Source organism: Scomber scombrus, chromosome 23, assembly GCF_963691925.1.
Source record: "Scomber scombrus chromosome 23, fScoSco1.1, whole genome shotgun sequence".
NCBI lineage: Eukaryota > Metazoa > Chordata > Actinopteri > Scombriformes > Scombridae > Scomber > Scomber scombrus.
Genome location: NC_084992.1, coordinates 12,140,120 through 12,162,227, shown reverse-complemented (window position 1 = coordinate 12,162,227; position 22,108 = coordinate 12,140,120). Strand labels below are relative to the sequence as shown.

The window sequence follows — 22,108 nt, the reverse complement described above, 5'->3', positions numbered from 1 at the left end:
ATGTACATGCGGTATGTTGACCTTAATATGTTGTAGATATCTGGAATAGAGCTTATTTTTTGTCTTTTCACAGTCTAAGATGCTGCAGTTAAAGAATAGGCGTTCTAACAGTCAGGTGTCCATATGAAAATTGAAAGAGGTTTTCCTCGCTGTAATCATTCCTCCTGTTCATACTGGCTGTTAAAAGATCTCCTTTAAATGTGCTCTCAATCTAAGTGGTAAGGGACAAAATCCATAGTGTGTCTGCAAAGTCATTTTGTGCAAAAATGCATTAAAAAGTTTATCTGAAACTTATTTGAGGCTTCAGCAGTCTGAGTTAGTCACATCGAGTGGATATCTGCCATATTAACTGTCTTTTTAGCAGCAAATTCCCTCTCTGTGTTTCCCTGTTGAGCCGTGGTGGAAGTTTAGTAATAAAAAGAGGTAAGATATCTACTTTATTTGATGTCTGGGGCTTCATATTAGTTTCAGATAAACTTTTAAATATGTTTTTGCACAGAAGGAAGATTGGATTTTGCCCCCATAACTGTCATTACAAGTGCATTATGAAGGGATCTTCTTATGGTCAGTATGAACAGGAGGAATGATTACAGCAAGCTCATTTGGGCTCCTGACTGTTGTTTTTAAGCAGACTTGGAAGAATTGTGTGTCTGTCCTTTCAGTACTACAATTAAATAAACTGTTTCTTACTTCATTTGAATTAAATGAATACCACTAATTAGATCAAATATCAAATGAAAGAACTAATAGTCTAATAAGTCTAGTAATAATTCCCAGCTTAATCAAATTTTTTTTTTTTAAATATGTAGACACCAAAATTACTATATTCACTCTAGTACTGAACCTAAGTACACATTTTAAGCACTTGTATTGAGTATTTATAAATCTTTGTATTTGTCTACAAGGTAAATCTGGGATTTTGACTCATTGAGTCAATAATTGCTTTTCTCACAGTTGCGTTTCTTTTGGCTTTAGGGTAAAACAAACAAATATGTTGTTAAATAACAAGAGGGGTTTCTTGTACAAACAGATCTGGTATCTAGTAATTACAATAAAATGTCAAAAACATGAAAATATCTTGTTGCAATGTTTGAAGAATTGTATTAAAATGAGAAAGTTATGCAAAAGCCTTCAGGCTGTTTGAACCCACTTTCAGATTTGTGAAACGTTTATTTTATTGGTGAAAACAAAAGGGCAATGTTGGTCTTCTACATTCAGACCACATGAGATCAGGTCCTGATCAAAAACCACTAGGCTATACTTAGACGTGTCAAATCTGGACTGGATTTACAAAGAGAATCCAGAGACTTGTTATTTCCTAATTCCTTATGCCTAAAAAGTATAGACAATTACTATTATTCCCTTCAGACTTTGGTTTTGTGACCAGGAGTGATATTTTGAAATGTACCAATTTCTAATGGGAAAATGTGCAAATTCACAATTCTCATTCACAAAAACAACATATGAATCACTGGTTATGCTGATGTGAGATTATAATTGGGGGCTTTTCTGACTATATGTAAATGAAAATGTGCTAATTTGCCCATTTCTCCATTGTAAATAGGTACATTTTTAAAATACTACTACTACTAATAATAATAACAATTATTATTATTATTATTATTATACATTTATTTTATAGAGCGCTTTTAGCAACACTCAGACATTTTACAGAATCAAAGACACATTAAAACAATAAAACCATACAGAATAAATGAACACACAATCAATAAAAGCAATGTAGAAGAAGAAACAAAACTATAAAAAACAAAAGAAAAGAAAACAACAAAACAATCAAACATGAGCAATAAGGACACTAAGGACACCTACTTACCTAACACTTACCACCCTGCAGTGTAATCACTGTGTACCTCACTCGAACAGCAGGTGGCGGTAGTGCAGTTTAACTCTGGCTGTCACCAGCCACCAATCTATGCCCGCTACTAAACAAGAAAAAAAGAAGGAGAAGAAGAAGGCCGGCTGGGAGGAGAAATAAACCGGGTTTAGTGGGTCAATTGGAGGAGCAGTCGACTATCGCTCGGACGTGCATTAATATAACTTGTTCAGGTATGTTACATAAATTGATTTTCAGTCGAATGAATCCAAATATTTAGTTTACTTTCTTTGTGAAGAGTCAACACTGATCTGGTTACAAAACAATCAGACGTCGTTACGTAGCTGCTAGCAAGAAGCGACGTTCAGTGTTAGCTACGCTCCCTTTTTTCTGCCTTTTTTAGCTAATTTATTTTGTGTAATTTAGCTAATTATAATATATTATTTTTCTATAGAATAAATAGAATCATGCTGCTTCGTAAAGTGAGCCAGTCTTCCGCTCTGTGCGGCACCATCCGCAGGATTCCCCCAGTGCTGTCCGGGTAGGTAACATTTAAATAACATTATTTAATCTAATTGTGTTTAATCCAGATGTAATATTTTGTCTAAAATTACGTATAATGTCTTGTTTTGGCTACAGAGGTCAGCGTCAGGTCGTAGCTGCTGTGCAAAACACACGTCTCTATGTCAGCCAAGCCGCAGAGGTACGATAATATTACACTTTTTATACATAATATTATATATGGTGTATTGTATATTCGATTAAATGTGCACTTTGTCGGGTTGGTTTGTTTCATGCTTTGATGTTTTGCTTTAGTGTATGTTTATAGCTCAGTGGCTGGCTGATATAACGCTGGCATCTCATCTGGAAGTAGGGGAAAGTTCACTGGTCACGTGACTCCTCCATAAAGGTGACACCATGAATGTGGGTGACACTGCTGTGTTGAAGACAGAGATATTTCCAGGGAGGATTTCATTCATGTAATCTCTTATAAACAGCTGGATTCTTAAGTTTCATAAGTGAAGAATGTGTTCAGCAGTTTATTGTAGGTTTATTTTTATTTCTGGGTCAGGCCAGATAGTTGGCCCATCCCACACCAGATTACACAACGCCACTGTTTTACAAAACCTGCATCTTCTGGTAATATGTGTACAAAACATACACAGAAGCATGTGGAAAAAGAAAAACACAAACAAAATGAAACAAAACCAAACAAAAATCACAAATGAACTGCTTACATGAAAGAGCTACTACATATCTACACATTAACTCTAAAGGCAGCATTTCTCTTCTCTCACGCTTTGTCCAGTCAACTCAGTCTCTGTGCATCACCCATTTTTACAAAATTAAATAGGTTTTACTTAACAAAGCAAAACCTATTTAATTTAAATGATCACATAGAGATTTCTTTTTGTGGACAAATTATATATATAGTTATTATTATAGATTATATATATTATAGATTTGCTATATAAATTATATAGCAAATCTCAGTACATCATTCAGTTGTAAATAAATGCAGAATACATTTGCAGCATGCAGTACCAGTCAAAAGTTTGGACACACTTTCTCATTAAAGCAAATGGGAAGGCGTGTCCAAACTTTTGACTGGTACTGTATGTTTGCAAATGTGCTAACAGATGCTTTGTTGTTGTATTGATACAGTAATAATTTACTGTAAGTGTCATGATCATGAAGTTATCATTTTTAAGGCTATTTTCATTATTGATTATCTGTCAATTATTTTCTTGAATAACTGATTAGTTGTTTGGTCCATAAAATGTCAGAAAATAACGAAAAATGTTGATCACTGTTTCCAAAAGCTCAATATGTCTATCTCAAATGTCCATAGATATCCAGTTTACTGTCATAAAAGACTAAAGAAACTAGAAAATATTTACATATGAGAAATAATCAATTAATCATTACAGTTTTAATGATTTTATTGGCAGCTTGGTATTGACTCCTAGTCAACATAGTATTAATGAGGCATGATCAATTTTTACAGTTTCCTTATCTCTAACCTAAACAGTAAATTACATGAATGAGAACAAGACAAAATACATAAAAGAATAAGAAAGTAAAATTGACTTTTGTTTTCTCAGCTGAAAGTAACACATGCCTTACTGTAGCTGATTTGTGCGATTAACAGTTGGCAACCTTCCATTTCCATTTTAAAACTCACACCAGTACAAACAATTAAAATAAGTAACACGCAGTCCTCCCACTCTATGTTGCTGGGTGACTCAGCTTGTAGGCTTCACCTTTGGGCCCCGCGACCTGTCACCTATTTGGGGCTTAAGATGAGTCGTTTGGGCATCTCACCAAACTGATGTCCTCCCCACAGTAGGAAAATATTTCCCTCGTGTTTTCTTTGGCTCGTATTTCTTTTATGAGGCTTCAGATCACTGAATGTGAACAATGAAGAATGCGCCGTCTGCATCTGTTAACCGTGGTCCTGTTTTTAATTAATTGAATTAATCATTTTTCTTCAAATGGAACACTGAGAGTGACAGAGCTGAATTTTCTGCCCTAAATTGTTTGTTTGTTTCTAATTTTGATCTGATCTTTTGTCCTGGCTGTGTTGTTTATTTAGGTACTGTACAGTATGCTTCAATCTATTGTATCTTCTATTGTAAAGTTAAACCACTGGAGGTCAGCAGAAACAAGCTTTCCAGAGGGTGTTAAGTCACTCTTGAAGCTTCTTTGTCTCTTTCCTGGTTCTCTTCTTTCATGTGTTGTGATCAACTGTTTTATTTTTAATATTTGTGTTTTTTCGTCTCTCTTGAATCTGTCTCGCTCTCATTAGGCAGTGCTGGAGAAGACCGCAGCAGTCGGCAGTGATGCTGCCACTAAAGTGGAAAAGAAGACCGCTGCTGTTGTATGTCATTTCTCTAAATATGTTAAATTATTATATTTGTCATCATGTAATAATTTCTCTCCTATATGTGAAAAATGTTTGTGTGTGTGTGACTTTGTTTTCCACAGGAATCCAAATCATTTGCTGTCAGCATTTTCAAGGGACAGATCGCTACTCCTCAAGTGTTTCCCTTCCCCTCAGGTACATTTTAGCATCCATTAAAGAATTTGTCAGTATTTCATTAAAAAGGTCTGTAGATGTGAAATTCCTCTTTCTGTGCCACAGTTATGAATGAGGAGCAGGAGCAGTTCCTCAGAGAGCTCGTAGGACCTGTCGCCAAATTCTTCGTGGTAATTATAAACCTGTTCGAGCCCTCCAATAAATTCACCCCACCTCCCTCTTCATCCCCCTTCACCCCTCCGTCTTCTTTCTGCTTCCTGTCGGCAGGAGGTGAACGATCCTGCCAAGAACGACGCTTTGGAGAAGGTAGAGGATCACACAATGGAGGGCCTGAAGGAGATGGGTGCCTTTGGACTGCAGGTGCCGGCTGATTTGGGTGGCCTCGGCCTCACAAACACACAGGTACGTCAGCAATATCTAGTCTGTACACATTAAAGCCGCTGGTCCACTTAAGCTGCTGCCATCCATCTCTTTGTGATTTAAAGTTTAGCTTCTCCCACGTCCCTGTTTGCACATTCAGTCTTATTTAAATGTTTGCTGATCGCTTTCCCCCATGTTAAGTCACTGCTGATGAAAAAACAACATTTTCTGCTTTTCCTTCTTCACATTAAAAGCTTTTTGAATTATGAAAATGTGTAGAATTTACATGAAATAATATTATCGTATGTGAGACAGCTGTCAGTGCAGCAAGTCTAATGTGATAACATCCGTCCATGTCACAGTACGCCCGGCTGGTTGAGATCGTCGGCAGTCACGACCTGGGTGTCGGCATCACTTTAGGCGCCCACCAGTCCATCGGCTTCAAGGGCATTCTGCTTTTTGGGAATCCAGCCCAGAAGGAGAAGTACCTGCCCAAGCTTGCTACAGGTAATCTGGATTGATGTGAATCAGCAAAGAAGCCCATTAATCAATTTTTCGTCTTTTAAAAAATAAAATAAAATCTGCACCCAAAGAAAAAGTACAAACACAGATATTCATTGTAATCTAATGAAGGAATGAAATGAATGTTTTTGTGAATGTGTGTTTGACCATTCGATGTGTGATTGTTGCTTCTTCCAGGTGAGACCATAGCCGCCTTTTGCTTGACTGAACCAGCCAGCGGTTCAGACGCTGCCTCCATCAAAACCATAGCAGTCCAGTCGCCCTGCGGTCAGTACTTCACCCTCAGCGGAGGCAAGATCTGGATCAGGTGAGTCGCACAGCTGAAGTACATTTGAGCAAAATGTTTTGGCGCTTTGACCACCAGTTGGCAGCATTGTACAATATGTGCTTAATGTAACAGCAGAGTCTCCTGTTCCTAGTCTTTTCTTTTTTTTCTCCTATCAGTAATGGAGGTCTGGCTGAGATCTTCACCGTGTTCGCCAAGACCCCGATGAAGGATCCCAAGACAGGGGAGATGAAGGACAAGATCACAGCGTTCATCGTGGAGAGGAGCTTCGGTGGAGTGACACAGTGAGGATCCTTCTTTTCATTTTACACCATTAACTGTTTATCACGCCATCATTTATTTTCTCTAAATCTTTTTTTTTTTTTGCACTTGTTACTTCTAACTCACAGCGGGCCTCCTGAGAAGAAGATGGGCATCAAGGCTTCCAACACAGCCGAGGTCTACTTCGATAACGTCCGTGTCCCGGCCGACTGCGTGCTTGGCGAGGTGGGAGGCGGCTTCAAGGTGGCCATGAACATCCTGAATAACGGGCGATTCGGCATGGCGGCTGCCCTCTCCGGCACCATGAAGGGAGTCATCACCAAAGCTGTGAGAAACATACCTCTAGATCTATGAATGTAGACAGGAAGAATAAAATGTCAGCTCTTCTTTTTTCATTCAAGCCTTTTATCACCTATTCTCTCCTATCTGTATGACTGTTTTGTGACATCTCCTCTTTCATCATGTATTTCCTTTTGTTATGGGTTTTTGGGAAGTTCCCCGTCTTGTAATTTACTTTGGCCTGCAACTTCCGGCTGCACTCTCAAATGTCTGTTTCCACATATGTTTAACATCACTAATGTTTCACTAAGTATCTATTTTGTCACATCAGTATCAGATTAGTTGAATAACATGTTTATAAAAAGAACTTGAAATGTGATCAGTATGTCACTTAGTTAAATGTGAGGTGCAGCGGGGGCAGACTTGTCACATGTGCTTTGAAACATGAGTCAACCTGTTCAATAGTTGAATCATCAGAAAAGTGAAAGCCAGAACATTTGATTTCTGATGAAACACGTCACAAATGTTTCTTTTCAATATCAATCTGGCCATTTCTGACACTAAAAAGAAACAGGTAACGTAAATGTGACACATTAAGAGGAATACAAAACCAAACAATCTATCAAAATCAGTCAAAATGATAACTGCAGCATCCCAATACTCCTTTATTTTCTGTCAACTAGCACTTCAAACCTTCTCTAAGATGTAAAAATATGCCAGATTGGGCTTGTTGTTTGTGTTTGTTATTCACCTCCAGCAATACAACTTCATTAATCCAGCATACTGACCCACAAGCTCACCAGACTTCCTCCTTTCGCAGAAAAACTAAATGGCTGTAACATTTGATCAATGAACTTAAATATATACAACCTGCAACAGGAAATGTTCAGCAATGTTGCACATCAGTTGTTAATATGTACAATGGGATAGCAACTGTCACTCTTGCCATTTTCACCAGGTGGATCATGCAGCTAACAGGACCCAGTTCGGGAGCAAGATCCACAACTACGGAGCCATCCAGGAGAAGATGGCTCGCATGACGATGATGCACTATGTCACTGAGGTCAGAGATTGTGTTTCTTCTACCTGCACCTCATTCTGATTCCTGTTTGTTTCACTTCGACCTTTCGCACACAAATCTGCGATGCGGATATTCTGCTTAAAGAAGCATCAAGCTAAACATTGACAGCATCTTACAGTCGTTATTTCCTGTTTTACCCTCAAACAGCTGCAACAGCACTATCTACTCCATCAACCTGTTCACTTTTTTGTCATCTCGCTGGTTTATATGCAGCACAGACCATGTGCTGCACCTTTTTTATTAATCCAGCAATCATCATCATTATTAAGACCGAAATGGCAATAGTAGTGATACTGAACATTTCAGCAGCACAGATGAACAAGGGGTCATAAATTCATGCTGATATCAATAAAACAATTCTTCTGTTTCTTCTTGCAGTCAATGGCTTATATGATCAGCGGCAACATGGACAGTGGAGCGTCGGAGTTCCAGATAGAAGCTGCCATCAGCAAGATCTTTGCCTCTGTAAGAAACTTTAATTGCACACTTTGGTTGGTTTAATGCTCCAGAGGTTCCAGATGTGCAGATAGTTCCCATAATGCCTGTTTGATTGTGTTTTAAATGCCTTTTTATATCGGCTGTTAAGGTAAGGAGGAAGCCTTTTGGAAAATGTAGTAGTATTTAGGTTTTAATATTTCATAATTAATAACTTTTGCATATTGTTAACATAATTATATATTTCTTTACTGTCACTATAGATCCAGTACATTAAAGCAGCGATTTATTGTGACTGGTAATATTAACAGCGCCATCACATTATTAATGAAAGTAAAGAAGTCTATGTTAGGCCTGTGTTACAGAAACATTTCTCTGTCACCTCTTTCACAACACTGAAGATGTTCCTCATTCTGTGGAAGTCTGTACAGAAGAGTCAGGAAGCAGGCTTTTCTCAGCGTCTTTGCTGAACTAAGATGAGCAGAGCGACATCTCATTTGCATCCTTTTGTGTGTTTTTGTTTTTTTTGTGACAGGAAGCAGCATGGACTGTGACTGACGAGTGCATTCAGGTTATGGGTGGCATGGGTTTCATGAAGGTGAGTGCTGGGAGGGGGTTTGCTTCCTGTTACGCACAAACCACATGAAAACTGAAAACACAACACACCTGACAGATATAGCATACAGAAATGTATTGACAGTGTACATTGTTAAGGTTGTGATCTTTAGGCAGGGATAAAAGAAGCCCCATTAATCTGTACTTCTTTTCTAGAAACATACACAGATCAAGTACCTGTGGGAAACAGAGTAGTACTATCTTCTTGTCTTAACACTTAAGTCCAAATGTACAAATTAGGTAAACTATATAACCTCTTGTAGTACTGAACTCCCTGATATATTTAAAACAAAAAAAAAATCCCTCTTCTGTTTGTAAAATGGAGGGGAACTTTTTCAGGAACCGTGGAACCTTTTTGGAAATTTAAGAACTTGATTTAATCTTACTATTTTCTGGCTGCAAGAAAGTCCCTGCCCTGAAGATGGCGTTCTCACATTCAAGCAGTTCGGAATGCTAAATATTGCTCACTGAAACACAAATGTGAAGTCTTGTGAACAACTGTCTGACATGCTATCAGCTACCAATATTTGCTAGTAGTGATTTATATTATATTTTATGTATATATTTCTTGTTATTTTTTATTAACATCAAAGTAATTGATACTGAAAAAGTGAATAAGAGAAGCAAAACCAAGTGTGAAACCTTGTGTCTTTAATACAACTGTCACAGTTCCACAATTATGGTGAGATCCCCAAACAAGAATGTGGGAAAGAGACTTTTAGTTCCTGGTTTATTTCCTGGTACTACTGTTTGAAAAGACTGTCTTCAATATTGACTTTGAACTCATCATATTTACTTAGAAGATTATTTTTACATTAGGTGTCCATGGATCAGTTGCAGCTCTTAACAAACACATACATGATGACATAACCCAGCAGTCAGAGCACTATGAAACAACCACTACCTTTAGTACTACTGCTGTTTCTCAGAAAAGGTACAGTGCTGTATAAATATATGGCAGCACACTCTGGGTTTGCCTGTGTGGTATTGAGTCACATTGTCAGCGCATGCGAGACGATTGGCGCTCATAGCTATGAAACCGCACTGATGGTTTCCTCGGGGAAGAAAAAATCAACCCAGAAGTTCACAAGAATAGACCGGTAGAAGCTAGCAGAAGATATGGGGGCGAGGAGAAGCTATGTAAACAATAATGTTGCTCTTCTTAAAATAAACCAGACAATATGCCACTTCTAAAGCGGACGTGCTACTTTGCCAGGCTCTTAATTCAGTGGAAAGTGTGCCTGGTCATGGAACAACACTTTGAAGCTCGAACTGCAGAGGTGGAAACAGTGCAGATATTACTCTGCAGTCGTTTTTAAGGCTACAGATACAAATTACCTACAACAGCACAAATTCACACAAGGTTAACTCAAAGCCTCATTTTTTTTTTTTATCAAGTTTCAGATGTGCTTATCACATGCTGTTAAACTGCAATGATGTTTCTACAAGTTAACTGTGAAATTAACAGTGGGGAAATGAGCTGATTTAAAGGAAGTGGGGAGGAAAACACAATGTATACACATTTGATTAGTCAGCGCACTGTGTGCATTTTGACTCAGGGTTTCAGTACACTAAGGAAACAAAGTCAGAAGTCAAGCTGAACAATTGATCACAATTCTATCGAAATCTCAATTTGATCTCCTGTTATTTTCACACCACAGGAGAAGGTGCGATATTTGTTTAAGGCAAAATGTGTCAAGATAGCAGTTTAAATAAAATACTGTGCCGCAGAGATGTTCTGGCCTTCACATCATATTTTACAGACTTAATAAAACATCTTTGTTTGGTAGAGATCCCTATTAGAAGCACCATAATCATTTAAATATGTTTTTCAGTTAAAATGATAATAATGACAGTGTAAAATGGTTCACTCCTTCTAAATACTGCAAATCATATCAGTCACAATAATTGCAATAAGATTTTTTTTTTCTTCAAAGTTTGTCCCTGTACGTTTTCATTTCTGATCTTCTGGTCAGAATATATCGCCTGCGCAGCTTAAAATATGAAGTGTGTCTTACACAAGCAGAATTTGAAAGATAGTAACATCTCTCTTCCGGTTTCTGCTGTTCTCACTACCTTATTTCAACTTGTCAGATAAGCTAAGAGCAAAATGTCTCACATCTTAATAGTAAGAAATGATAAATGTGTATGTTGCTCGTGTAGCAGCTCATCATCCGTCTGTATCTGTGTCTGCAGGACCCCGGAGTAGAGAGAGTGATGAGGGATCTGAGAATTTTCCGGATCTTTGAGGGCACCAACGACATCCTCAGACTTTTTGTGGCCCTCAACGGCTTCCAGGTAAAAACAAAAAAAACGTTGCTGTGTTTTTGTCACGCTCAGCATGTAGCGATCTGATAATATCTATGAGGGAAAAATACAGACATCCTGTAGAGAGGAAATCATGTCTGCTTAAACTTCCTAAAATAAGATTAGATTTTATTAATCCGTCAGTGGGGAAATTTGTGCAATAACAAGAAGCATCAATAACAAAGAAAAGCAAGATGTTATAAATCAAACGGACTGAACGGTTGAATTCACATTATTGCACATGGCAAACATTGATATTGCACATGAGTGAATTTGTCATTTTATGCTGCCTTTCTTCCTCTCCACCACCTCCTCCTCCTCCTCTCCAGAATGCAGGAAACCAGCTGAAGAGTTTACAGAAGGCCATGAAGAACCCACTGGGCAACGCCGGGATGCTCGCAGGAGAAATCACCAAGAGAGCCAAAAGGTTGCATCACACACACACAAACGCACAAAAACACACTTCTCTCTTTCTGTCTCCGTCTGTCTGGGGTACAGGAAGCGTTACACTACGGTAGCTGGTGGTGGGTGATGGGGACTTCCCTCTTCATACAGAATACATGATGGATGCAGTTTATTAGTTTAAGTGACTCTTTTTTCTCCTCTGTAATGGCACTTAGTTGCAGCCTGATCCTGCCTTTAAACTTTAAATGAAGGCCATTAATGCTGCTAAAGTGCCTCTAATTGTACACTACAATCCAGGCTGAATGGTGTAAGTGTGAAGGGCATTGGTTAAATTTATGTATTTTATTATATGTTATTAGCTGTGTTTTCTTAACACTGTCCATTCTGTTGTGTTTGTAGGAAGGCTGGTTTGAGCACCGGTCTGACCCTTCAGGGAAGTGTACATCCTGATCTGGCACACAGCGGCGAACTGGTATGTTAAACGTATTTTCTTTTTTACATTTTCCAGTTTAGGCTTTCCGTTAAGGGGCTTACCCAACGCAATGTGGAGTTGGCTAGTGAGTGGGTGTCCAAATGGAAGAAGAATTTAGATTTTTGGTGATATTATTTAACTTCTTTAGTGCTTTTTTTTTTTTAGCCCCAAATAACTTATACCCACATTTATTGAACGTGTTTCTTCTGCTTTCTAGACCGTTAAAGCCATCGAACAATTCGGAGCGGTCGTTGAGGAGCTGCTGATCAAACACGGCAAGAAGATTATAGGTGAGTGTGGGCGGATTCAGTTAAGAGACCGAAATCCTTGTAGGGGTAGGGTACGTTTCCAAAGAGAAAACCCCCCAGCGGGCTCATTTTTTTCTTTTCTTTTTAGGATGAAACAGGCTTCATGTCGAGTCATTTCAGACATTCTGTGATTTATGTTTGAGTGTTGAAAAGCAAAAATTCAACTATTGGCTTATATGGAGGAAAATTATGACCACAGAAAGTCACGCAGTCTAAAAGTTTGTGTTTATCACAAAGTATGACGAATGCAATACAACTTTAACAATGAGTTGATACGTTGATGATATTAAAGCAACAATGCCCAAAATTCGCTGGTTCCAATTTGTCAAATGTGAGGATTTTGTGGGGTTTTTTTTGTCTTCTGTGATGCTAAGCTAAATATGTTTGGCCTTACTCGGACAAAACAAGACATTTGACCTTAGGCTGTGGGATTTTATAACAAGCAAGCATGAAAATAATTTATGGTGTGTTCTATCGGTGATATGTTTGTGATTATTTGATTCAATCATTCCCTTTTGCAGATGAGCAGTTTGTCTTGAAGAGAGTGGCAGACTGTGCCATTGACCTGTACGCCATGATTGTTGTCCTGTCGAGGTATGCAAACATTTAAAAAAAAAATGTATGTCACACTCTGTTGTCTTTGACCTCATTTCAGATTGTCTTCCCCACCTCCCCCCAAACCACACACACACACACACTCACACACACACACACTCACACGTTTTCACTGCCTCTCTAGCTGCAGCGCTCCCACTCATTTTCTCGTTCGTCTACTTTTATTCCACATTCATACACCTACACAGCCTGAAATGACATGCCGCCACCGTCTTCTTCCTCTTCTTGTCCTCTGCAGGGCTTCACGCTCTTTGACTCAGGGCCACGCTGCAGCTCAGCATGAGAAGATGCTGTGTGAGACCTGGTGTATGGAGGTAAGCTCGTCTACAAACCGCAAACACACACACACACACGCAAACACACACACACACACGGACTCGAGTGACAAGATCGTATCTTTAAGGGAAAAAAAAAAGGTGTTTTCTCACCATCAATATCAGGTACACTTATTAAATAAGAATAACTTACTTATATAGATATGCTGGCTATATATTTAAGAGAGTAAAATATGACAATCATTTTGTCTGCATTAATATACATGCATATAATTAGTTGATAAATGTTTGAGAAAGAACCAGTTTTTCCTAAATTTGTTAGTTAAAATATATGTGTCACCTGTTTTAAAACCAGAAAACAAAGTATTAAAAATCTCCATCAGACAAATCATCTTTGAAAATTAGTTTGTGCCTAATATGTTTTTTTCCTCATTAAAATCATTCAAGTGATATTTTCTTTGCCACATTCCGCAGATGAAGTTTTACGATTATCTGGCTTGTAAACACAAACCAACCATTAAAGTGAGGCAACAATAACCACATCACGTGTCCCAGACCACATCAAAACAATGGCCTAATACTTCTGGTTAAACAAGTTATCTTTGGTATCTGGTTGGGGGAGTTATATTTCTCAACATGAAATGAGATAGTCACCGTGGAGACTGACAGTAATTCAATATAGCTGCCGTCAATTTAAACAAATATAGGTAGTTGTAATCACTTAGCGTTTCAAGTTTTTTCTAGTTTAGTTGGATTTTTAAGATGCTTTATTTTGTCAGTAATTGACGCATTTAGGAATAAAGATTCTGCTAATATCAAACTGATTGCTGCGCAGTTTCAGTTTGTGTGCAGCTTTGACTTTTCCGAGAAATCGAGTTCAAAGAAAAAACAAACTAACCCATTTTAAAGTCATTTGAATTCAACCCGCAAAGACGATCCCAAACTAAGTTGTAGCACTGATATGATGATGAAAGGCTGTTTTACATTTTACAAGCTCGGCAAACAAGCCGACCTAAACAGTTTCCACGTAGTACCTCTCATGTGGTTTGGTGACATGATTAGCAGCACTGTATTCTGCTTTGCAAAATGCCTCTTTAGTTTTATCCCACGCTGTCAGATCTTGATTATTCAGAAATGTACTAATCAGATAAGAGCTTGATTTATTTACGCCTCCGTTCCTCAGGCCCATGATAGGGTGATGCAGGACATCAAGCTTCTGCGCTCCGGGGAGTCCAAACAGCTGTTCAACAACCTCCGGGCCATCTCTACGGCGGTGGTGGAGAACGGAGCAGTGGTCTGTCCTCACCCTCTGGGTTTCTAAACACACACCGTGCTTCCTCTATCCTGATGTCTGTTTTTTAGTTTTCTTTATTTTCTCGTCACTCTTCTGGATCTTTAACCAAGTTCTTGGTCACACGTGCCAAGATTGTGTTTTATTTTTTTCATCAACTTTTGTTTCTGCCATCACAGCTCCATCACACATCAGTGTCCTTTTTATCCGCTCTGTATAATTTAGCTCGATCTCGACTTTGCTCGAATTTTGCTGCCACTGTAAACATGTTTTACATTCACGTCATTTATTTATTAAATACTGATGACCGGATGAGGACAGTAGATCACAGCTGTCAAAATATTGTCAATATTATATTAAATTTTAAAATATGAAGAACTTTGACTGAAGGCCTCTAAAGTTTTACAGTGTGGTTTAATCTACGGAAAGCAATTATTGCTTTAATTAGTCAATGGGTAAAAAAAAACCCACACAATATTTCCTCAAATCGTTCATCCCGTCTACCATCTGCATTTAATGATCTTTTCATTTAATTTGTTGAAATGTTACTAAGTTATGGTTTTTTTTCTTTTCTGTTAATTACACAAATACAACAACGTCAATGCAACTTTGGTGATAGGCCAGTAAATGAACTCTTGTCATCTAATTTATACCCAAAAAGGTATTTTAAAGGACAGATTGTTCCCTGTCATTTCTCCACATATCTACAATGTGATCAAATGTATATAATGGTGTGGTGTTTATGTTCTTACTGCCTTTTTTTTTTTTTCTTCTTCTGCACATCAACCTCACTCAACGCTTATCACGATAACATTAAAGTCGTGAGCGAATCCGTTGCCTTAGAAACTGATCCACAGATGCTGTTCAGGGCTTCCTGCTGTGACTGGAGTCGTGACACTAAAAACCAGCATGCGGGTCAACTCATTGATTACTGAAAGCTAACTACCTTTAACTACCTTTTTAAAGAGTTTTATTTCCTCTGCTACACGTTAGCAAGCCTCATTAACTGTAAGTGTAGAAAATGAACCATCTCTCCTACAAACTTGGTTCTTGGATATTTTTAACAAATGGTTTATAATTTCTTGCAAACATCTGGGTTGTGTACATATAATGGTGGTACTTTTAATAAACAGGTAGAGATATACTTATGGGGGTTTAAACTGTGTTAAAGCATCCATAAAACTTAAATAATGTCTGCTCATTCAACGCCTGCTGCTAAGTCAGTAACCGGTTGTCTGAATACTGAATGTGCTTGGAGGTGATTTACTAACAGGTGATATGATAACAACATGCATTTAAACGGAATATACAGTATGTTTTGGTAGGATGACAGTGTTTGTGGAAATCTTTGAGCATTTTGGTTTAATAAAGCAATTATTATATAAACTGGGATTAATGAAGCGTTCTGTCTGTCAAGCTGTCTAGCTGTTAATCTGTCGAGCTAGCACTTATTCATTTAATTTATGTGTACCGTCCTCTTTTCTGTCTTTAAACACACCTTTGTTCAGCCTTTGCCTGAACGGTGCCGCAGTACAGCTGTTGCCTCTGTTAAATCCAGATCCTTAAAATATTTTGTCAACCATATCTATGAATGTATCTTTAAACAAGCCAAACAAACACTGACAATACTACTCTTCTTGTAAAAGCTTTTTGTAAACTGTATGAAAACAATTAAACATGGGAAGCTCAGCAAAAAGAAAAAATCCTACCGAAGCATTATTTTCTACCCCCCTTCCCGCCAAACTCACTTCCTATTTCTGTTGTATTTTTAATAATATGCAGCCTCCGGTTTCACTTCTGCAGCCCGGTTCTTCCAAGGCAAAGCACAGAACAGGGATGCCAGTAAATGCTTTGCCACCTGATACCTCTTAGGTGCATGAATGTTGCTGTCAAATTAAAAACAGGAACCTCATCCTGCCCTTATATACAGAACGATTCTTGACAAGTGTTTGCGCTGTGGGTGCCAGACAGAAACAACCTGAGGGCTGTGGTTAAACGTTGAGAATTCCCCCTGCATGTGCAACTTTATCTGACTTAAAAGTAACTGACAAGCTCAGTAATAGTCATTACCAGCCTGTAGACTCTGTAGATTATATAATTTCCCCTATGTATTTAGTAGTGCTAAGTATTTAGAGAGGAAGCATTAAAGCAAACTGGCCCTCAGTCCTTCTCCATAAGAGACATTTAGCTCAGGATAATGTCTTGCTTGTTTTAAAAGGTTTTATTTAATACATTCAGCCTTGTAATCTACTTAAAAACACAAAATTGACCAAATAATTAAATTAAATGGTTCTTAATAGATGTCTAACACTGTTAAAGATTGTACAGTCACATGATTGTACATTAGCACAGGAAGGGACAAAGTTGCAACTTATTTCAATACTCATTTAACTAGAAATGACTCAAATGCAGTGTATGTTCTGTGTTGCACTTGGAGTTGACTGAAAGTATTGTTGCCTTAGCTTCAGAAACCCCCCCCACCAAATATCTGCATACAATTCCTGTCACCTCTTTGTGTTCCTGGAGAGAGATTCTGTACAGGCTGAAGTTGTGAAGCGTTGTACTTCACACATTAAACTGTTACTTCTGCTTTTAGACTTAATGTCAGCACCATGCAGTGTTCAAATGTCATGATGCAACCACAGTTTTAAAGCATCTCCTGTTCCTGAGGGCATTATCAGATGTGACAAGTTGATATTCGCCACTATTTGCATGATCCTTGTATTTATTTTTGTTAGTCTACAGTAGATTTTTCTAGATATGTAAAAGATTTCACGGAAATTATAAAAGTCGATAGTACAACTTTCATCATCAGGTCGGATATGATTCCCAGAGGACTGGATTTGAACCACTGGCGGCTATTTGCCCACCTCCAAACTAAGAGATGAAATACAGACAGGTTATGTATACGATTTCAAGGTGCTGAAATTATTCAAGTGAATCAAGATAATTTATATTTTAATATCTACAAAGTTCAGAGAACAACATTCACAGTTATTTTAATCCAGAATGGGACTGGACTGTTTTTTGCCTATACGTCAGAGGTCTGATGAATCCTGGACCAGCCAGGGAAATGTTCATTTTGGGGAGAGAACTGTCCATTTTTACTGAAACCACACAGTTGTGTGCTGTCTGCCACAGCACGAGTACTTCCCCAATTAAGAAAGTTCACAAATAGAGCAAATTATAAATACGCAGCTGTCTCTCATTGTTGCTCATGTAGGTCTATAAATGTGCTCTGATCAGGGGTTAAACCCCAGACCACTATTATTATGTGCACAGTGTTTCCTTCAGTCGAGAACACCGACCACGCATCCAAATGTTCCTGTTGTGGTGTGGTCCTGGCGCTGACTCGCTTTTTCCCATCAGGCATTGTCCGTATCGCCTTGACATGAGTGTAGGTCATGTGAGGAACTCCTGACTGTAACCGACCCAGTTTCCTCCTCCTGCTCCTCTTCAGGGACTTGTGTGGCCTCAAAGGAGATGATCGTCTGGGCTGTCAGCGTTCGCTCCCTGAGGGGGAAAAAGAGAGTTAAAAAAGTACCTGCAATTATGATCTCATACACCCCTTCTGTGGTTTCACGTGGCGAAACGTCTAAAATTTCCAAAACAACTATAAGTGAAATATTAGATTCTGAGATGTGGTTTGGTCTTGGCATGCAATCTCTATTTTAATTACTCATTCAGTAATAGTAGTAGTAGTACTTATAGTAATATTGAACCTTATGCAAATCACAGTCTCCTTTTTGCTAGTAGTGGCCACACTAATCTCCCTATCTTTTTCATTTGTGTTCAACACCCTTCCCCCAAATAACAGCAACCCCTGCCAGATTACAGCTCATCTAATGATTATTATTTGTAGTAAGAATGTGTCAATTTCCAGTTTTGATTAGATGAGGTTAGATAATGTTTGTCTTATATCTGATTAATACATATTTGTGACCCCATTGCAGTTGGTGAGCTCTGCTAAACAGTGCTGTCACTACAACAGTAAGGTCTTTGGGGTTTTTAGCGACATCTAACCTGGATAAACATACTACAGGTAAACGCTTTTTATACCCAGTATAGTCAAATTTGATAACTGAGCATGCCACTAGACTTTTGAATCACTTAGACCCTCATGTTGGGGAAAAACTAAGATAAATTTGATGTCTGGTGAAAATCTCTGAGGGCTTAGGTTGGTGGGACTGTGTTTAGGACTCTAAAATCCTTCCTTCATCTCTACTTCTGAACTGTCCGAACTAAAATCTCCCCTTGTCACTTTGGTTTTTAAAATGTAGTTTGGTTGAAATGGAGAAAACCAACAATTAACACTCTAAAACGTGCCACTGTTTTTTTGAGGGTTTCCTGTGTCTGGTCTAATGATGTCCTCTCTTGGCCTATTTTAACCTGCTCGTGAAAAACCATTCATGCGATCAGCATAGCCACAAAACACTAATGTGTGTGTTTGAATTGTGGATGGACAAACATGGCGGTTTATCTCTGTGTGGCTTACTTGGAGTCAGGTATGAAAGGCAACACAGATGTGAAAGCACATGTTTCCACACTGTTCTCTCATATTTCACATGTGACTATGTTTAATTGAATTTTCCCACCATTGGTCTTTTTTCCCCATATGTGTCCCCATAAAAATCTGCATGTTTTTCATATTCAGTGGTTTTTACTTCCAATTTTGGTACCATTTCAACTAATAGCTTTATTAATGCATAATGAGTAGTTTACTAATGCTTTATACACCAGTTAAGCTATTAATTAAAGAGAACTGTGACTGCTGTTAATCCTCCTCTAGCAGGGCCTTTGCTCTATCTTTTCCACTTTGACTTTCTGAACTTAATTTATTAAGTGTTAGACAATTAGGTCTTCAACCAAGTACTGTAAAAACATGTTAGTTATGACTCACAGTTATATATATTTCCTGTTCAGAGGTCATAACCCTTTCACACTCTTTGCTTAGCTGATCACTATTTCGTAAATCATGTATAAACCATGAATTAAATCATGAACCGCAACAGAGTTTAAGTAGAGATATATGTAAATCCTTTGGGACATACCGTGTTGTGTGATTTGTGTGTGGCCAGTTGGCATGCACAGTCCAGCCTAGCACACTCTTCAAGTATCGGGAACAACAGGGGAACCTGTGACACAACTGCTCCAGAAGTTCCTCTTTACGCAAACCATAAACAACTGGCGCAACGCACTGCGCCAAGCTGAAAAAGGCAAATATAACCACCGCTGCGAGCTCTTTGGTCTCTGCTTGAATGGAGTCATGCTTGTGCAGCATTGTAATCACGTATTTCACAAAGTTAGGGAGGATGTAAACGGCCAGCTGTGACCCGTGTAGGGCGATGGTCCTGCAGCCGGTGCGATTGCGCCGATTGAGGACCCCCAATCGACGTCCCTCCACTAGTATCCTCACATAGCTGTAGAGTATGAGCAGCGCACACACACTTATGAACAACACCTTCGGCAGCTCGCCTTTCTTCAGCTGCTCCGGGCCACACTCCCCGTCATAGCTGTCCCCAGCCTCCTGGCGGGGCAACAGGATGAAGGGGATGAGTAGGGCCACGAGCCAGGTGAACGCGCCCAGCAGCCAGGGCCAGTACCCCGCAGTGCAGGTGGAGGTGTAGCGCATGGGGTGGCAAACGGCGCAGTATCGGTCCAAAGCCATCATGGTGAGAGTCAGGAGGATGTTGGAGGCGCTGCTGATCAATATCGTGATCATAGTCATGCAGGCGGAGTGGCCCGGTCGTGCTCTCAGGTGGATCTGGTAGTAGAAGATGCTGCTCATGCCCAGGTGAACCAGGGCGGAGACCAGCAGGTGGAAAACCAGCACGAAGCGAGCGTGAGTGCGGAGCTGCTCCTCGCGGACTATAGTCCAGTTGATGATTAGGTTGAAGAAAAGGAGCACCGAGAAGGAGACGGTGGACACGTAAAAACGCACGCAGGTGTAGTCCCCCTCCTGTGGTGAGATCGTGCTGTTATTTGACATCATTCCTCAGCTGGGTCTGGCGGGATTTACAGGATAGAGGTGATGGAAGTGATGCTGATGGGAGAGAAAGTTTGTCCGCTGCATGATCCTCTGTGACTGCCGTCCCACTGAAGATTGACTCAAAGCGATCATCTGCGCGCGTTCTCTCTGGCGCGTTCTCTCTCTCTCGCTCTCTCACTCACTCACTCACTCATACAGACATACATACAGACTCCTCAGTACAGCAAGTTGCAAAAGGCATTTTTGACAATTCTTACTTTTTTAAACAATGTGTAAGGACTTTGAAATACATTAAAATAATTAAATTATAAATAGTGAGCCTATTAATAATTATATCTCCTTGTTTTGTCTTTTTTTTTTTTTAAAACGTAGAAGTGATTGATTTTTAAAATGGAATTGTAAAATGTATTGTACAAATACACTATTTTGTTAAACTTTGCATTAATTGAGAGACGACTCTCTTCCTAAGAAGATACAGCAACAGGAGATGTCATAGTTTCATGTTGCTGCCACCATCTGTTGTGTGCAGGGATAGCAGGGGTGAGAGTCAGAGCTCAATTAAAGGTTCACAATCTGTCAAATTTGTCTTAAAACAGACTCCATAAATATAAATGAAAGACAATGATATAAAGATACTGAAAGAACCCTGTGGGTAACCCTGTTAAATTGTAAATTGAAGAGGTGGATGTATCAGATCACTGGCATTCAGTTTATCTAAAGGTCAAATCAAAACTGTAGGAGGAACAAAGCATTATGGAAGTTAAATGTTGGATTATTACATGTTAAATTGTGAAGAGATTTTGTGGTAGAGAGCAGAGATTAACCCTGCTATTTAAAGAAAAAGCTTGTAAGAAGGAAAAGGCTAAACTGTTGAAACTGAGCCACATAAGAATACACAACACTCCACGTTACTACCAAATGTTAGAGAAATTCGGCATAGTATAGATAAATTATTAACCAAAACATTTCTAAAAACAATCCCACTATGAAGTGGGGCCTAGAGCAACTAGATTACTAACAAAAATACCGCAAAAACAACAGATAAGGGATACACTGTATGCTGTATAGCCAGCCTCTGTCTGCAAACATCTAAAAAACAAATCTGTTTCTAAAGACGCTCGACTTACCAGCGATTGGGAAAAATCAGAAAGACCTTCTGACTTCACCTGCTACAAAATCAGAAATAGAGAAAGCAATACGTAGACTAAAAACAAATAAGTCCCCTGGCAGTGATGGTCTACTATATGTTGGTTCTGCTCCAGTATCTAGTATTGTCCAGCAGAGCCCCTCAGCTTTTTGTCCCTGTGATGGGACGTCTGGACGGAGTACTTTAATTCAGGTCAGTTTTTAATCCTTTATTGAGCTCTTACATTGTCATAGACAATCAATCTTCATGGATGGATTGAAGGGGGATCTGTAGGTGAAGAGAAGGTGGATACTCTGTAAATATCTAACATGGCGATCTAAAATGATTCAACAGCATCAGTCTGTCAAATGTTTGTTGTGTCTCCTGCTGGTTTCACTTGTACCTGAGAAAGTTTAATGTTAGTGAGACATATTGAACTCAGGATTTTATTTCTAGGTTCATGGTTGGTTCTGCTTTTCTCTCCACACCTGCCCTGCATTAGTCTGGTTAGTCACCTGTTCCTTGTTTCATCAGCTCAGTTTGTATTTAATTCCTAGTTTTCAGTTCAGTTTTTGTTCAGTTTTTGTTCTGTGTTATTAGTTCAGTA

The 22,108-nt window shown here is 38.9% G+C and overlaps 3 protein-coding genes across 3 annotated transcripts in view; 1 reads left to right on the top strand and 2 right to left on the bottom strand.

Moving 5' to 3' along the window:
• Nucleotides 1–22,108, bottom strand: part of acap1 (ArfGAP with coiled-coil, ankyrin repeat and PH domains 1) — a 479,281-nt gene that overhangs the window by 140,365 nt on the left and 316,808 nt on the right. The window lies entirely within an intron of this gene.
• Nucleotides 1,992–15,778, top strand: acadvl (acyl-CoA dehydrogenase very long chain). Its single transcript, XM_062444776.1, has 21 exons — nucleotides 1,992–2,067; nucleotides 2,289–2,375; nucleotides 2,474–2,537; nucleotides 4,644–4,715; nucleotides 4,823–4,895; nucleotides 4,980–5,044; nucleotides 5,142–5,276; nucleotides 5,597–5,741; nucleotides 5,934–6,063; nucleotides 6,201–6,326; nucleotides 6,432–6,630; nucleotides 7,541–7,645; nucleotides 8,042–8,128; nucleotides 8,634–8,696; nucleotides 10,910–11,011; nucleotides 11,350–11,447; nucleotides 11,825–11,897; nucleotides 12,115–12,187; nucleotides 12,727–12,799; nucleotides 13,059–13,134; nucleotides 14,279–15,778. Exons 2-21 carry the CDS (start codon nucleotides 2,302–2,304, stop codon nucleotides 14,414–14,416), a joined length of 1,971 nt encoding a protein of 656 aa, XP_062300760.1. The 5' UTR covers nucleotides 1,992–2,067; nucleotides 2,289–2,301; the 3' UTR covers nucleotides 14,417–15,778.
• zgc:194312 (uncharacterized protein LOC794943 homolog) lies at nucleotides 16,663–20,516 on the bottom strand. The gene is made up of 2 exons (XM_062444676.1): nucleotides 19,438–20,516; nucleotides 16,663–17,899 (listed from the first exon to the last, which is right to left on the bottom strand). Exons 1-2 carry the CDS (start codon nucleotides 20,376–20,378, stop codon nucleotides 17,752–17,754), a joined length of 1,089 nt encoding a protein of 362 aa, XP_062300660.1. The 5' UTR covers nucleotides 20,379–20,516; the 3' UTR covers nucleotides 16,663–17,751.

What these genes read in the sequence shown, in the direction of transcription:
- acadvl (XM_062444776.1), top strand. Translation starts at nt 2,302, where the DNA reads ATGCTGCTTCGTAAAGTGAGCCAGTCTTCCGCTCTGTGCGGCACCATC. An exon ending in GTGGCATGGGTTTCATGAAG is followed by an intron (nt 8,697 to 10,909) that starts GTGAGTGCTGGG and finishes CTGTGTCTGCAG; the next exon opens with GACCCCGGAGTAGAGAGAGT. An exon ending in TGGCACACAGCGGCGAACTG is followed by an intron (nt 11,898 to 12,114) that starts GTATGTTAAACG and finishes TCTGCTTTCTAG; the next exon opens with ACCGTTAAAGCCATCGAACA.
- zgc:194312 (XM_062444676.1), bottom strand. Translation starts at nt 20,378, where the DNA reads ATGATGTCAAATAACAGCACGATCTCACCACAGGAGGGGGACTACACC. An exon ending in CACACAAATCACACAACACG is followed by an intron (nt 17,900 to 19,437) that starts GTATGTCCCAAA and finishes TTTCCCCCTCAG; the next exon opens with GGAGCGAACGCTGACAGCCC.